Raw genomic sequence first — 17,326 nt, 5'->3', positions numbered from 1 at the left:
TCAGATACCTCTCAGCCAGAGCAGGACAAATACAGAGGAAGAATGCTAGCAGCAAACCATTGAACTGAGAATGGGGTCCCCATTGGAGGAGTTAGAGAAAGGTTTGCAGGAGCTTAAGGGGCTTGCAACCCCATAAGAACAACAATACCAACCAACCAGAGCTCCTAGGGACTAAACCACCATCCAAAAAGTACACATGGACAGACCCATGGCTCCAGCTGCATATGTAGCAAAGGATGGCCTTGTTGGGCACCAGTGGGAGGAGAAGCCCTTGGTCCTGCCAAGGCTGGATCCTCCAGTGTAGGGGAATGTCAAGGCGAGAAGGGTAGGTGGTTAGGGAGGGGAGCACCCTCATAGAAGAAGGGGGAGGGGAGCGGGATAGGGGGCTTATGGATGGGAAACCAGGAAAGGGAATAACATTTGAAATGTAAATTTAAAAAAATTCAATAAAAAAAGAATCAGAAAAAAAGTGAAATAGTTTATAATGGAAAGTTCCAGGGGAGCGTTCCCTCAGCTATGGCAGACAGACATGTATATGTCTTATGGGCCATTTTAGGTAGCTATGGCACACTCAGCTGTGTAATCTGTCACTTGACTACCTTCTGGATGAAGCCCTGTACATGTAATCAGTCCCCAGACCAAACCTCGGTGGCGTGTGCTTCCCATTCCTTACTAGCTGGACCAACAAGTACACGACGGCCTGCTCGCTGCCGTGCTGATCAGCCTGAGATCACAGACCCCCTCCTGTCAGCTCCTGGTCCTCAACCATAGTTTCCAGGCACCTGGCCAGTATGGGAAAGTGGCTCTCCCTGGGGCTATGGGTCAGGTTGGGTTGTTTTCTTACTTCTCCTAAAGTTTTCTTAGTGTCCTCTTCCTGTTACGCAGTGTGTGCCCTCATTTAAGCTTCACATCCTCCCTGTGGAAGTGCAAGGCCTCAGTCAGGTGCCATTTTCTTCCCAAGTGACACAGAATAAGAGAAAAATCAATTTAGTTTCAAATAAGGCAAATCAAAGCTATAAAATCATTCAGTCAGACATGGCCTTTCAGGTAAACTTCTAGGTCTAGGGCCAGATAACCAGCAAGAGAGGAATTCTCATACACAGAATGGTATACTTGCCCAATCCCTACTGTTCCTGTGGCCTGCCTGTGTGCAGAACCAGTCCTGCTCAGGTGAACTGACTGCAGTGAATGGCTTTGGTCCACTGCTTGTGCATTACTGTTGTTGTTATTGCCTGGGATCAGAGAGAAGGACATTAAAGGTCACTTTATGTGCACAGTGGCCGGTAGACTTGGGAACACTGACACAGCATAGTCTCTTGTCTTTCCCTTAACCCCATATCCTTCCTCCTTCCTGTGAGCCTGGAGAGCTTCTTCTAGCCAGCACCCTGGACATGGAGAAAGAGTTGGAATGAAAACTGAAAGATAGTACAGCTTGAAAGCCTTTAACTTAGCAACACCTTGCATCTCAGTGTGCTTCCCTGGCCTGTGTATAGCTTGGCATGGAGGAGCATGAGGGAGACTAAAACCATTGGGAAACAATAAACTTTCTATAGACTGGGCATAGTAGTGTATGCCTGTCAGGCCAGCATGGGCGGATCAAGAGTTTGAGACCAGCCTAAGCTGCATAGCCATACTGTGTCTTATTAATAGTCATAGAAGAGGGCTGGAGAGATGGCTCAGTGGTTAAGAACACTGACTGCTCTTCCAGAGGTCCAGAATTCAATGCCCAGCAACCACATGGTGGCTCACAACCATCTGTAATGGGGTCCGATGCCCTCTTTTGGTGTATCTGAAGACAGTGTGCTCAAATAAGTAAAATAAATAAATCTTTAAGAAAAAAATAGTCACAGAAGAAGGCAGAAGAAGCACCCCCCAGGACTGTGAAGAAAGTACCCAATCCACAGCACAATGGAAGACGGTGAACCCAGAAACGGGATTTCCATTGTCAACTGACTCGTCTTCTCTTTGTGTCTCGATGATTGGTAGTCTAACTGAAACACTGAGGTCGGAAAGGGACACCATCTTAAGTCCACTTGCACCACATAGGACCCTTCTCTCCCACAGCCATCTTACTCGTCATTTAGAAGCACTCTTGAAGAAACTGTGCTCGCCATATACATTGCATTTTCAGAAACGGACGGACCACTGTTCCCTCACAGTAACACACAGACTTTGCAGCCATCTATGCTCACATGGGTCCTCACCTCTAGGGCTCTGCTTCCATGGGCATGCTCCTGTGGAGTACGGGCCCCGGAACCGATGATCAGGGAGTCACAATTTCAACAGGATGCGACAGGATCACCTCCAGTCATCAACACTGGTCCCTTATCGGCGTGGTGCTCTCACTCTCAAGCTGTCCTTCCCCATCTAGAAATGTCCTTATCTTTGCTCATTGGGTGGCAAGTTCCTATAAAGGCATCTGGGACTGAGACAGGCTTTCTTCCTTCTTTCTGATTCTGCTCTCCTGTCCTGTCTGTTTTCTTGTTTAGTGCGTCTCATGCATATATATTGCCATCTTGGCCTTTTAACCTTTACAGTGTGCTACCCACTCCAATGTGATTTACAAGAAGGGATGAGCTATGAAACGCGATGGCTGTGTTGGGGATGCTCCCAGCCTAGGAGGACAGGGAGATGTGATTACGGGACATTGGGCTGCAGCCCAAGGGGAACATGCATCTGTGGGTTTGGAAGTGTGCAGAGGAGGTGTTTCAATTCCACTGGAAGGACATGCCCAACTAACAGGAGTCAAGTGGCAATGTTTGTTTTGAACGCCAAAGTTTGGTCATCAGGCTTTGGGGGTAGAGCAATTATAAAACAGAACAGAATGTGAAAAACTAAAAAAATAAAACAAAACAAAACTAAAAAATGATATGAAATATAGTCCTAGTCTACTTTGTTAGGGAGCAGAGGAGGGGCTCAGCAAAAAAATAAATAAATAAATAAAGACTGAGGGTGAGCTGAAAATGTTACAAGGAAAGGAGAGAGGGGATGGGTTTTAGGATCTAAAAGGTTTGACAGTTAACTGGGGCAGGAGAACAAGCGAGCATCTAGGATAGGCTTCAGAGTTGGGTGGCACGGTGTGCGATGGTCCCATCCATCAACAGAGAACACAGAGGGAGATGGAATTCGCAGGGCTGATTGGAGAGACTCTAGTCAGCTTGCAAACATGGTTCTGTCAGGCCCGGCCCTTCTCACCGATTTCTTCTGCCTTGCTAAAAAGCCATTAGATTACATTCCTGATGCTAACCCCGAAGGTCTAATCCCTTATCTGGCCAATTTCTCCTCCTGAGGCTGATTACCAAGGTCCAACTATCAAAGTATTGAAGTCCAGCAATCAAAAACCTCCTTTGGCTCACCCAATTAACATGCCCAATTAAAATTAAACACTTCACTCTGACACATGGTTCCACCCACCCCCCCACCTTGCCTCGATAAGCTACCAATTTCTTACGTGCTTGTGTGTCTGTCTCCTCTCTGTACAGACGCAGTCCTTTGTTGCCCTCCAGGGCAGAGATATTCCTGCCCCTTCTCCCTTGTCCTCAACCCTTGTCTTTGTCTCTTATTCCCTGCCCTCTGGGGCAAATAAATCTCGTTTGTGCTGAGAACTTGGGCATCCTGGGCCAATGTTGTTTCTTACACTGATGAATTCAGTTCAGGATGTGTCCTCTAAGAGACAGCACACAGACAGAGAGAGGTCTGTGGACAACCTTGTTCGGAACCCTGGTATCACGTGCACTTCAGAACTGAGAGTGTTTGGGTTATGATGAAGGTCCCATGGCTTGTGTACCATGTATTACAGTCTTAGCGAAGCAGATGATCGTTGGCCTCTTGTATATAAATATACAGGACTTATTGCTGTGAATGTTAAGTGTCAAGACAACAGGTCCTACTCAGTGCTGCCGTGGTTTGGTTGTCGAACACTAGAGGAAACGCTTCCAGTTTCCAGGTCTCTCTTGCGTCTCCGAAGTTTGGACAGGAGACTGTCAACCAGAAAACTAGGACCGGCACACACTGAGAGACTTGACAAAGTCACCAATATGAAATAGGGTCATTTCACAATGAGCTGGCATCACGCAAATTCCCATTTGTGGGGTTGGACTTTCTGTCAGTGTCGAAGCATCTTCAGCGGTGAAAGAGTGGAGAGCCTAGGCCTCTGAGAAGCAAAACAAGGCTGAACAAATTGATTGCCTTCTCAGGTGTCACAAGCTCCAAATGCCCTCTTCCACTTCAGCCCTGTTCTCACTTTACAGGGAAAAAGAATATTTCCTTGGTGCCTCTCTCTGATTCTTCATGCAGAGACAGTCACTCAAGTGCTTGACTTCCCGTTAAAAACCTTTCTTAATGCCTGACTACCCCAATTTACCTGTAGGGCAGAGTAGACTCGGGCCACCCCTGACAGATAGCTACTTGCTATTATTCTCCAAGGCAGCCCCAACAGCTTGGACCAGCCGGCCAGGGATAGGAAAAGTGTTTTAGCCACGGAGGTGCTTCATCATAACACGGGGAGCTCAACAGCTCTTCCTTTGACTGCAATTTCCTTAACTGAACTCTGACCTTTGCAGCCTCACTCTCCGGCGAGTTAAGGACCCTGATCCAGGAGGCGAAGGAAATGAAGTGGCCCTTCGTGCCTGAAAAGTGGCAGTACAAACAAGCCATGAGCCCAGAGGACAAAACAAACCTGCAGGACGTGATTGGCGCCGGGCTGCAGCAGTTACTGGTAGGGAGAGTTGCACCACCTGTCCCTCTGTCCTCCCCAAGAGAGGCCTTTAGAGTCTAAGTGGTCTAACAGGTTACATTTCCCTGAAGTACAAGGTGACTCCCGCTCTTACGGTCAGCTCTGCCAGGACTGACTAATGTGGGGGGAGGGGGCGCCTATTTGAGAAGTGTCTTTTTCCTGTCACCTCCTGTGTTAGAGAGATGAACCCAATGAGAATGATAAAGAGTGGGGAGAGGGTACAGAATGAAACCTGGTGCCTTGGAATTGCCCCATCTTCTTGGCAAGCACGACTTGCTTTGATTCTACCGTGCTTCAAGACATTTTTATTTTGAAATGATTCTTTCTAGATGTTGGATAATAAATAATAGTAGTAGTAGTAGTAGTAGTAGTAGTAGTAGTAGTAGTAGTAGTAATAATAATAATAATAATAATAATAATAATAATAAAAAAATAGACTTTGCCCATCTCATCTTGATGTCTAAGCTCTTGGTCCAGGTCGGGCCCCTCCTGCCTACCTACCCCTTTCTATCCTGTTCACTCCCTTAGTGTCTCATGACGGAGTCTACTCTGGAAACATCAAGTCAAGGTCACAGATGTGCTTAGTTTTCACCTACATAGTAGAAACCAACTATAACAGTGGTTCTCACCCCGTGGGTCTCAACCCTCTTGGGGGTCGCACATCAGATATCCCACACATCAGATATTCACATTACAATTCATAACAGTAGCAAAATTACAGTTAGGAAGTAGCGATGACGTGGTTTTATGATGGGGAGGTCACGACAACGTGAGGAGCTGTATTAAAGGGTCGCAGCGTTAGGAAGGGTGGGAACCACTGAGCTAAACTGATATCTCCATCCAGCATAAGAAGGAACACCAAGGGCAGCGTAGGGGGTTATTAAAAAAGACGGAAAGCATGAAGCTGGGAGGTCTGGGAGGAGTGGTGGAGAGGAATGGGGAGGTGAACATATGGTCAAAGTCTAATCTATGCATAAGTTATCAAAAAAAAAGCTATTTAAAAATTACATTTTTTTTCTTTTTTTTTGGGGGGGGGGGCTGGGGACCGAACCCAGGACCTTGTGCTTCCTAGGCAAGCGCTCAAATCCTTGAGCCCAATCCCCAACCCCCAAAATTACATTTTTTTATGAACAGGTAAAGCTCGAGACCCAGTTCTAGGGGAGTTAAAAGAAATGTCATTTTCCTGGTGGCAGCATTATTTTTTAAAAAAGGATTTATTCATTTTTCTTTAACATGTGTGGATGGATGTTCGCCTGCATGTATGTCTGTGTACCACGCGCATGCCCAGTGCCTGGGGAGGCTGGAAGAGCTTGCTCGATCCCCAGAACTGGAGCCAAGATCACTGTGAGATAGCACATGGGTGTTGTAACAAAACCCAGGTCCTGTGTGTGAGCACTGAGTACTCTTAGCCTCCAAGCCATCTCTCCAGATGTTACCTTGTGGTAACATTTTTTTTGCCTCTAGTTTCTCAGATGATCATCAAGGAAGTTTACTAACTCAGATGTGTCTTCCCTCACATAAAGATCTATTTGTATGGAGATCAGGCGTAAAAGCCACGACAACAGCCCAGGATTTTCACTTTGCTTGGTTTTATGTTTAGGGGTTATTCCCAGTGAATGCATAGGTACGGTTTTTCTCTTGTTGAAGAAAAAGTCTCACAAAGATCCCTTAATCTATAAACACACAAGAGCATCTTAGGGAATCCCTGGAAAGGGTAACATAGGTTTAATAGACTGGAGATTATTGTCAGAGGAGAGCAAATCCTTGTAAAGAATTAAGGGCTGACCTCTGGGTTTTAGTTTGTTTGGTAGCCCAGGCTGGCCCTGAAGTCTAGATCCTCCCTCCTCATTTTCCCACAATGAAGATTAAAGGTGTATGCCATCAAGGCCATTTTAAGTGGGGGGAACTGTAATAAATGTGGTTGCTGTCAGCGTAAGAGCAGAATGAAATAGTAACTATAATTTGTATATCATGGAATTTACATATGCATCAGATCTTGCTTATCAAAATAGCCCTATAGTGAGTATTATCATTAGCGTCTTCTCGGTCAGGGGACCGGAGAGGACTTCTCTGTCTTGCTCTGGTCTTCTACCATCCAGTCTACAGGAGGAATCGGGAAGCCAAGGTACATGCTCCAACCATAACTTCGAAGGCAATGACCATGCGCTGCCCTCAGAACTCTCGGCAGCGATGGAAGCTTTCAGGGTCTGTGCTTTCCAGTAGCCACCAGCCACATGGGGCTCTTGATGCCTGAAATGGCCAGTGTGACTAAAGAGATGTGTTCATAGTTTGGTTGATGTCTTAGACATTTCTCTGTGCATAGGATGTCAGCAGACATTATGCTTGCCTGTGAAAGTTAAGAGGCCTTAATAGATGCGAACCCAAGAATGTTTCAGGCAGGCACCAGAGATGTCATTCCCTGGCTAATACATCCAGACAAGGCACAGGACTGTATTAGAACCATGCAGCCAATACATGCCTAGAGCACTGGTTCTTACAGTGAGACACATAGCATCATTCGGGGACTTGGGGACTCAGGATCTTGACCCCCAAATCAAAACTCTTTACCGGATCAGGGGGCAGGATGCAGTTGCCCTCACTGTCTCCAAAGCCAATGGTGGCATTGAGTGAAAACAGAAGCTGCTGGGATTAAAGTTCCAATCTCTGGATTCGGATTTGCCACGTGGATTGGGAGGAAAGCTGTTGGGGGTGGGGGAGGGGTGTCCTCCTGCTGTACTCTGCAGTCCATGGAACTCTACTGGTCATACAGATTCCCAGCTGTGGAAACAGACACAGCAAGGATAGGAGTTTGTTCCCCTCACAAGGTCACTCAGTGGCTGTCCTAAAGAATCAGCCCACTGGGGCCACCTCTAGACCCTCATCCATTTAATCTGGGAGCTTTCTGATGTCTGAGCATCGTTTTCCTTTAGCTTCCCCAGCAAGCTCCAAATGAAGCCACCACACCTCCTCGGATGTTTAGGGTGCCTTCCTGTGGTGCCAAACCCCAAGTGCGCAATTGCCCGACCGCTCTGTTCATACATAGAGAGAATCATAGCTCTCTGTAACTCTTTCCGCTTCTGAGACTGCGACTTGCTAGGAGTGGCTCCAGTAAACCCCATGACTTGTTTTGGTCAAGTATACTCTCCGTTTCAGGGTCGCGGTTGGAGGAGCTGAGGGCTCCTATTTTAATAGCCATTGAACCCTCAGTCTCTGCTCTCACAAGTAGTTAAACATCTCACTCTGCCCTTTTTCCATGATCATTTCTTCTTCTATTTCCTACATAATATTAAGGCGAATCCTTCCCCTAAAAATCTTCCTCTTCGGTCTCCAAAAACCTGATTTTGCTTAGAGTGTAAACATTTTGTCTTTCAGTTAATCCTACAACCGAAAGAGAGCCAAGCAAAGTATAAAATGTTGGAGGAAAAAAAAAAGTAAACCACAGATGGCTCTTCTGCTATTTCTGAGTTGGTGAAACTAAGGGTCCTTTAGCTTGGTGCTCTCTATACCCCCACATCATCAACGCTAATTTTGTGTGTCTTGTGCTCTGCTCTCTGGACACGGCCACCCCTGCCCCCTCCCTCTCCACCCTTTCCTTCCTTCTCCAATCCTTTTTCCCTTTGGTGTGTGGCCACCGACAGAAATTTATGACAGGGGCCAGCCTCCTTTACAGTCCACACAAAGCTTGCTCACTTGGGACACTTTGTCAGCGCTCTCCCAGCAAAAACACCTGCAGGACGCTCTCCGAGAAACCTGGAGAGATAGGAGATTAATGTGGCTGTAATAGCCGGGCAGGGGTTTGTGTATTATGCCCTCTCCCCAGGTAGGTGGGTCTTTTCTGAGATGATACCAATTATTTATAGCCGAAACATCTGTTGATAACTGCAGCTGCCCTTGTAAAAACAAAGCATATCATGAGGTCACAGGCTACAGAGACCAAAACCCTACCTCATGCTAGCTTCCGTCTATTCAGCAGCACCCCAAGTCCATGGTTACCGTCATCTTTAACGTCTCATCGTGCCACGGAAAACACTTTGTAAACACCGAGCTGCCCTGCCCTGTGGTCTTTGAAGCCTTATTTCATCTTCATCGGTAATTTATATTCCAGCACTATTGTGCTGTGGGGAAAGGGGGAGGAGCTTTTTGTTTTCCATTTAATTGTATATTGCCTGACACTTTGACCCGTATTATTAGTATCAGTCAGAAAAAGGATTTTCTCTCCCTCTTGTGTAAAAATGAAATTTCAAGGGAAAGTCAGCACTCCTTCGGCTCTTTTCACTCAAAACAATGTTTACACTCTAAGAGGGGAGGATGAAAAGCGGGAGCAACTCTTTTTCAAGTGCCCGAAGAGGGCACCGCGGTTTCTGAAAGAGAACAGTGCGCTCCTTACAGATATCATTCAGTGAAACCTTTGATGGAGTTTTCAAAACCCAGTGAAGGCATTCGGTGCTGGCTACTGCGGAGCTCCACTCTGGTCGTGGCGGCTGGCACTGACTGGGAAAGTCTGTCTTCGCTCCTGAGGCGTGGGAGGGAGACCGGTCCAAGCTGCTAGGTAGACGCCTCTTTGGGGGATGTTTCCAGTAGCCTTCGTTTTGCTAAAAGTAACAGTCACTACTTAATCAAAGAGGAATCTGGAAATAAAGCTTTTTTAAACGGGGAGGGAGAGAGGGCTTAATTTTGCATGTCTGAGTTGATTGCTAGACCCTGACTTTGAAATTCCCTGCAGTGGTTGATTGAGTTGGGGTCCGGTTGGTGGTACTAGACTGGACAAAACCCACTTGTCTCAGAGAGAGGGGAACCTGCCCTCAGTCACTCCTGTCTTCAGCATGACTCCCCACGCAGGAGACAGGCGCGATGCTCACTCACGGTTTGACACAAAATTCCAATCAGAGAAGAGAAAGCAAGCTCAGGGTAGATACTATGTGTCATCTGTAGCTATTTTGCTGCAGGAAAAAAAAAATGAGATGACTTATGCTTCGTAGGATTGATTTGAAAAGACTTCTCCTCCCCCCAACAATGTTTGAGTGTTTCTTAATGTTTATTTTGAATGAAAAAAAAAAACCCTCCAGATAGTACATTTAGCATCTAGAATATTTTTCCAAGATGTCCTAAGGATAACCTTAGAGCCTTTAACTTGTTATTGTGATTTTTAACTGCTTGAGATACATAAGGAAAAGGGGTTAAAGCACAGAGATGAATAAATCTGAGTAGGTCATTTCGAGAGCATACATGTGGGTTAGGCAAGATAACACGGGGTCAGGGTTCCTCCCTCTGTACCTCGAGTCTTGAGTTCCTTTCCTAGAGCCTAGTGGAAGGAGATACCCAACTCCTGAAAGTTGTCCTCTGATCTCTGTGTACCTAATGTGGCAGCCACATGTGAAAACCCTACACACACACACACACACACACACACACACACACACACACACAAGAAATTTGTGTTGTAACCAACATGAGCCAAAGAGAGTGGAAGTGGATATTCAGAAATAAGGTGGGTCAAAGATATCAAACTATAAATTGATTAGAAAATGGAAAGTCAGGTACCAGAAAGACAATATACAGTAGTCACCAGCTTAAAGGACTAGATACCACCGGTGGGAACAAGAGAGCCTCACCCACGAATGCAGTCATGTTTAGAAGATAGTCTTAAAACTATCGAGACTCACTTATTCCTGTCACCAGCTTTCCTACTAGAGGGTAAGAGTTAGATTATTGTCCAACCAGCAATAATTTTCTCAAACTAATTTTCCGACTTCCACTGTGTGGTTTGGGCTTTAATGATGAAAAAATCTTTTTCATTTGTACGGGGGTGAGGGGGGGAGACGCGGTGATAAACTACGACTTCACCCACCTTCTCTACCAAACCTCAGAGTGTCACCATGTGCTGGACACTTGGTATTGAACACTGAAAGGTGAAGGAGTGGGCCTGGAGACACAGTTCTGCTCTTCTAGAAGTCCCGGGAACTCCCAGCACTCACCTGGACGCTCACAGCTCTCTGGAACTCCATTTCCAGGGCCCTGAGGCTCTCACATGGGCATACAAAACACCAATGAGCATTAAATAAAAATAAATTATATGGTAAGCAAATTATTAGTTCATTAAGTAAATTATTATTAAATAATTATATATAAATTGATTATATATATTTTAAAAAATTAAGGTGTAAGGTGAAGAAAAGCTCAGTAGTTCTTCTACTAGAATGAAGTGAGAGAGTGGCCCTTGCCCAAGGCATGCAGGGTTAAATGTTTACTTTCACTTACCAAATACCTAGTCCATAAAAGGATCAACAGATAGTCTTCTAATTGTCACATTAGTTTCATTAATCTCTTTCACAGTTAAGAAGATTAACACTCAGGGAAGTTTCATAACACAGCCAAGACTGTGAGTCGCCCTCACCATGTGAACATCTCTGCTCTTCCCACCCATGGTTTGCTGCAGACCCAGGCTGCCTCTTTAGATATTAAGGTACCAGAGACTGGGAGTAGCCATTACCCAGAGCCTCCCACACCACACACTGACTCAGGCGCTCCTGGCTACCTCCACGATCTGAAAATGAAAGGGTAGGTTCCAAAAGAACCTACTGCAGTCAAGTGATGTGTCCAAGATTTCGACAAATGTTAAATATTGGTAGGTCTGATTGGGAGGGCACACATCTCAGAAGTGGAGAGTTAGACGTGGAGTTCATGCTGGCTGAGCTTTATAGCTGGGTGGTAGACTCCTTGCCTAGGATGCAGAAGGCCCTGGGTCTAACCCTCAAAACTTCAAGATTTCAACACACACACACACACACACACACACACACACACACACGCACACACACATATGTCTCATATATATGATATACATATATATGTATGTATATGGGATTTGTGGGATTTATTATTAGAATGACTTATAGGCTGTGGTCCCACTCATCTAACAGTGGCTGCCTATGAACATAAGGTCCAAGAATTCAGTAATTGTTTGGTGCATGAGGCTGGATGTCTCAGCTGATCTTCAGCATATGCTGGAATCTGGAAGAAATGGGCTCTAACAACACTAAAGGAATGGACTTGCTGTTGTGTTTTATAAAAAGAAGCCAGGATATGTTTGATAGAGTACAGTATGTTGAGGTGGGAGGGGTGCCTCAGTGGGCCCATGGTAAGGAATCCCTTCCCCCTGAGGTACCAGCCATACAACGGGTTTAGTATAGAATAGAGTTTATTTAGGGCATGGGAAGGGGAGTTGAGAAGGGAATATTGACAAAGACAGACAGACAGACAGACAGACAGACAGACAGACAGACAGACAAGGAAGAGGAAGAGGAGGCAAGATCAGCCAGGATTATAGAGTGGGAGGGGAACGGGAAGGGGAGAGAGGGAGAAAGGGGTCAGGGAGAGAAGAGAGTCAGAGAGAGGGAAGGGGCAGAAAGTAAGAGAGCAAGGAGGAGCCAAACAGCCCTCTTTATAGCAAGCCTGGCCTACTTGGCTGTTGCCAGGTAACTGTTGGGCGGAGCTTAGAAGAAATGCGGAAGCTTGTTAGCCAGGGAGAGCAAGCACGCAAAGAACAAAAGCTTCCTTCTTCCCTGTCCTTCCACAGGCTTTCAGTGAAAGCATGCCCATTAGAAATGGGTTTTTCCCGCCTCAAAAGATCTGGATGAAATGTACTGTCTTTATATCTCAAAGATGCAGATGAAAGGTGTGTCCTCCCACCTTGAAGTGGGTCTTCCCTCTCCAAACAGGCGTGCGGTACTCCACGTTTGGGTTTGAGTTGATTCCAGAGTAGTGAAGATGGCAACCGCTCATAGCCACCATAATAGCACAGGCTAGCCCATTGCATGTGGGTGGCAAGCCCCATGCTATGTTTCCAGCCTCAACCATGGAGGTCTTAGGATGACTTCTTGAGTGAAAGGGCTCAGGAGACAGAGCTGTGTGCGTCTCCTTGACTTCTCGGACATCTCAGACCCACAGGCCTCCTCTGCTTAGCTTCCAGAGAGAGTCCTCGCCTGGGCTGCGCTGAATGGCACTGCCAGCCACTCAGTCACACACTGGAAACGTCAGTCATCTTCCTCTCTCTTGCCCACCAGTAGCTTTGGCTTATAAATATCTCGCTAATTCACTTCCACCCCTGCCATTACCTAAGTCTGCTTTGTGCTATAGTAATGCAATGGAATCCCTGAGGCGGGAGAATTCATAAGGAACAGGGATCTGTTTGGCTCCTAGTGCCGGAGGCTGGGACATCCAAAAACATGGCATCTAGACAGGGCCTTCATGCTGTTACCTCTTTGCAGAGTCAAAGAGTAAAGAGAGGTTGGAAATGAGAGAGTAATTCCACTCCTGTTATGACTAATCCATTGTCACCGGGCTAATCAAGCCCTCATGGCCTAGTCACCTTGCATTAGGCCCCAAGTCCGGACTGGTCAATTAAAGGGAATCATTCGACCTCTAGCACCTCCCTCCCCAAGCTGCTGCCATACCTTGACGGGGGCGCCTGTCACTGCTTCCTGAGTTGTCCCTCATGTTTCTGCTCCACATTCTTTCCCATGAAGAGAGCAATACGCAAGCTAAAACCCTGGTGGTACCGCCTCAGCCTACCTAGGGAATACCCAGAGGTACAACCAGGCCTGCAGCCCACTAGGTGCCGGCCTTGCCTCTGCCAGGGCCAGGCGGCTCACTGGCCTCCTTTTACCCTGCACTCTCACAGCTGTTTATCCCACCCACACAGCTGTTCTCCATTCCTGCCGTGCTCTCTGCCTTCACTAAGTGTCTGTATGTGCCTCATGGGTCATCCTTGAGTTTATTCCTCAGGGAAGCTGCCTCTTCCTTTCTCTCTCTCTCTCTCTCTCTCTCTCTCTCTCTCTCTCTCTCTCTCCTTTTCTTTTATTGGATATTTTTATTTACATTTCATATGTTATCTCCTTTCCCAGGTTCTCTTCCATAAGCCCTCTATCCCCTCCCCATCCCCCTTCTTCTATGAACCAACCATCCACCCCTTCCCACCTCCCCGCCCTGGCATTTCCCCTACACTGTGGGGTTCAGCCTTGGCAGGACCAAGGGCTTCTCCTCCCATTGGTGCCCAACAAGGCCATCATCTGCTACATATGGGTCTGTCCATGTATACTCTTTGGATGGTGGTTTAGTCCCTGGGAGCTCTGGGTGGTTGGCATTGTTCTTCTTATGGGGTTTCAAACGCATTCAACTCTTTCAGTCCTTTCTCTAACTCCTCCAATGGGGACCCCATTCTCAGTTCAATGGCTGGCTGCAAGCATTCACCTCTGTATTTGTCATGCTGAGCCTCTCAGGAGAGAGCTATGTCAGGCTCCTGTCAGCATGTACCTCTTGGCATTCCCATTAGTGACTGGGTTTGATGACTGCATGTGAAGTGGATCCCCAGGTGGGGCAGTGTCTGGATGGCCTTTCCTTCAAACTCTGCTCCACACTTTGTCTGTGGATTGTATCTTGGGTAATCCAGGCTTTCTCCCTTTCGAGACTGGCTTAACACTCTCCGGTCACATATTCTACGACTGTGCCAATGTGTGCTTACATTTGTTAGGGGAACTTCTCTTATTGTTATCTCTGTCTCCTACTGACAGTCAACTCCATGACAATAGGAGCCTTGCTCATCATGCCTTGCCTTTCCTGACATTTATAGCTCTGATATTTTCACAGTAAACGCCACCGATTCTCTCCTTCCATCATGTGGAATCTCTAAATAGAACTTGGGGCCTCAGGCTTGGTAGCAGACACCTTTAATCTCTGAACCATCTCACTAGCCCTTGAATATAAACATTGAATAAGAGAATGAATGAATGAATGAATGAATGAATGAATGAATGAATGAATGAAATGTATATGACACATAATATTCCCATGGGGTGGTATTTGACATGCAGGCGTGTGGCATACAATGAGGTTATCCTGTGTAGCCTCCACACAGTTGCCTGGGCAGTGGACAAGAGTAGAATAGCAACGTCACTCCTCAGAAATGGAAAGTATTTGAATAAATGCATTCTTTACAGGCTTCCAGATAAGAATTAAATAACTGAGAAAAAGGTAGTCATGTTTGCCATGTGTATTATAAATTGAAATGGGAGGAGTTTGTGTTTGGGAATGCACATGAGAAAAATCTTCTAAAGACATGCAAGTGGACATTTCATTTACGTGGTGGGGTTCCTGGCTACTTATATTTCCTTGATTCCCCACAGCAAGGGTCTCTTGCTACAGTAAAAGAGGAAAAGAGAAGAAGGGAGAAAGGGGGATGGGGACTTGTTAATCAGGTATCTTTACAGCCGGGTAGTCTCAGATATACATAAACACACTTCTCCCACTTGTCTAACACATGAAATGCTAGGCTGTGCATTATCCCAGCAATGGCGACACTAAGGACCCAGCTGACTCTGTCAACGCATCTTGTCACCAAATAAAATAAGAATTTTGAGCACAGTGTTTTAATTACTGACTTTTGCTTGTTATGCTAGGTGACTGGCTACAGGTTGAGTCTCCTTATTCCCCTGTGTATCTTCAGAGGTCATCATTGCTTCCACAGGGACTCACACACATGCTTGTGAATGGAGAGAGGTGTGGGATACCCTTATCAGTCATTTCCTTACCAAGAAAGGAGTGTGTGGTAAGGGGAGTGACTCAGCAGTGAAGAGCACTGGCTGCTCTTCCAGAGGTCCTGAGTTCAATTCCCAGCAATCACATGGTGGCTCACAACCATCTGTAATAAGTTCTGATGCCCTCTTCTGGTGTGTCTGAAGAAAGCAACAATAAGACACACACACACACACACACACACACACGTTGAAGAAGGAGAAAGAGGAGGAGGAGGAAAAGAAAAAGGGGAGGAAGAAGAGGAAGAGGAGGAAGTAACGAGTTGGAGACCCTCTAGTTTAAATCCGTTGTTGGGTCACTGAGGGAAGTAAAACACAGAAAGATTAGGTGCCCACATTGTCATCAGGCCAACTGCTAAAAGTGACAGGGCAGCTGTGACATCAGGCTTCCTACCTACTTGTGCTGGGCAATTCCTTGTTGGACCTGGGACAGACTTTTTTTTTTTTTTTTAACGTACTCCAGTTCTTCTTGCTGATAGTAACAAGGCCTTCTGTCTTTCTGTTTTTAGAGCAGAATTAATTTTAAAAGACATTTATAAAAGCTAACCACCGGCATTTAAAACTATCATTTCTGGGTCATTGAGATGGTTCCTCTGATTAAAAAAAAAAGACTCTTGGGGGACAAGCCTGATGACTTGAGTTTTTGATCCAGACTCCCACAAGTTGCCCTCTGACCTCCACGCATGTACAGTAGCATGTGCTTGCCAGTTGTGTTCTATGTATGCATAGTTATATGTGCTTACCAAGACACACACAGAGACACACACACACACACACACACACACACACACACACACGAGAATAAATTAAATTTAAGTTTTTGACCTTTAATTTATTTCTACTAGATATTCTAGGTCTTGCTTTGAAAAAAAGTCAGGGACAAACTAACTGTTATTTAATAAGTGAAAAGGAGCTACCAAGGGAGTGGGGCTGTGAAAGAGAAACAGTCTGAAAACCTATGCACTTTCAGAACTTTAAAAAAAAAAAGAGTATGACGAAATCCACTGAGGACTTAAACCCTTCTCTAAAACTCTGCCAAGGCGTGGGGGCTGGGCTTTTAATAAAGTACTCTCAAGTTTCAATGGAAGGTAAATTAAAATGGTGTGGCTTGTCTTTAATATTCTACCAGCGAAACTCTGGTTGCCACAGAATCAGGCATGCAAGCTATCCCTTTGATGAGGGGGCTCACCCTACAGTGTGAATTTCATGTCCTCATAATGAGGACAGAAACCGAGCCAAGCCCTGGAGGGATTGCTACAGCTCAGACGTGTGGGCAGAGCAGCACAGTGTTAAGTGCGAGCAGAAAATGAGCAGGGTCCAGCGTCGCACAAAGAGGCGACCCACTGAAAATACATCATCCTAGGAGTGTGTCCACCCACCCTTGTAGGCAAGCCAACCAATGCTGCCTCTCAAAGTCTATGTGGTGAAGGGCTTTATGAGGAGCTTAAGCAGTCGTGCCGTCTCCGTGTACCTAGCACGTTCACGCAGGCTGAAGCAAATGAAAATGCCACCTTTGTACATCCACATATCAAACACCGGATTTCATCTGACCAACCTGACAGTCTTTGTGGCATACTCTCCTGATGGCAGCCCCTGCAGAGTGGGACTCTCCTTAGGCCCATTTTGCAGATGAGGTCAGGCATTTGGCTTCATGAGCTAGAAAGATGCTTGCTCTAAGATGCTCCAAGCAAATGTCAAGTGCAGTTAAGACGGAGATGCCTCCCATTGCTCCCTTGGTACTCTGTCCCTGCATCCACACCCATCATGTCCTGTTACCTACCTACTCACAGAGCAAGCTTGCCCACACACAGAGGAAAACAAATGTTCTTTAGGCTACTGAATTTATATATAAAAAAACAACCTGGACGACTACTGTTCTTTCCGGAAGTTGATGAAGCACAACGGGGCTTTCCATGTTCCCATTGTGGGATTCATGGTGAATTAAATTATCTCACCTCAAATGATGGAATTCTAGGCTTGCACTGCTGTGTCTCGCTTCCAT

The 17,326-nt window shown here is 46.1% G+C and overlaps 1 protein-coding gene across 5 annotated transcripts in view; it reads left to right on the top strand.

Annotated features, from left to right (window-relative positions):
- Positions 1-17,326, top strand: part of Alpk1 (alpha-kinase 1) — a 122,589-nt gene that overhangs the window by 63,918 nt on the left and 41,345 nt on the right. For all 5 annotated transcript variants that reach the window (XM_039104062.2, XM_039104061.2, XM_017591342.3 and 2 more), the window contains one exon: positions 4,563-4,717. In XM_039104062.2, coding sequence (XP_038959990.1) covers positions 4,563-4,717 — 155 coding nt within the window. The remainder of the gene's footprint in view (positions 1-4,562; positions 4,718-17,326) is intronic.

The sequence above is a fragment of the Rattus norvegicus genome, chromosome 2 (genome assembly GCF_036323735.1).
Source record: "Rattus norvegicus strain BN/NHsdMcwi chromosome 2, GRCr8, whole genome shotgun sequence".
NCBI classification, from domain to species: domain Eukaryota; kingdom Metazoa; phylum Chordata; class Mammalia; order Rodentia; family Muridae; genus Rattus; species Rattus norvegicus.
This window is presented reverse-complemented; position numbering and strand designations above follow the sequence as displayed.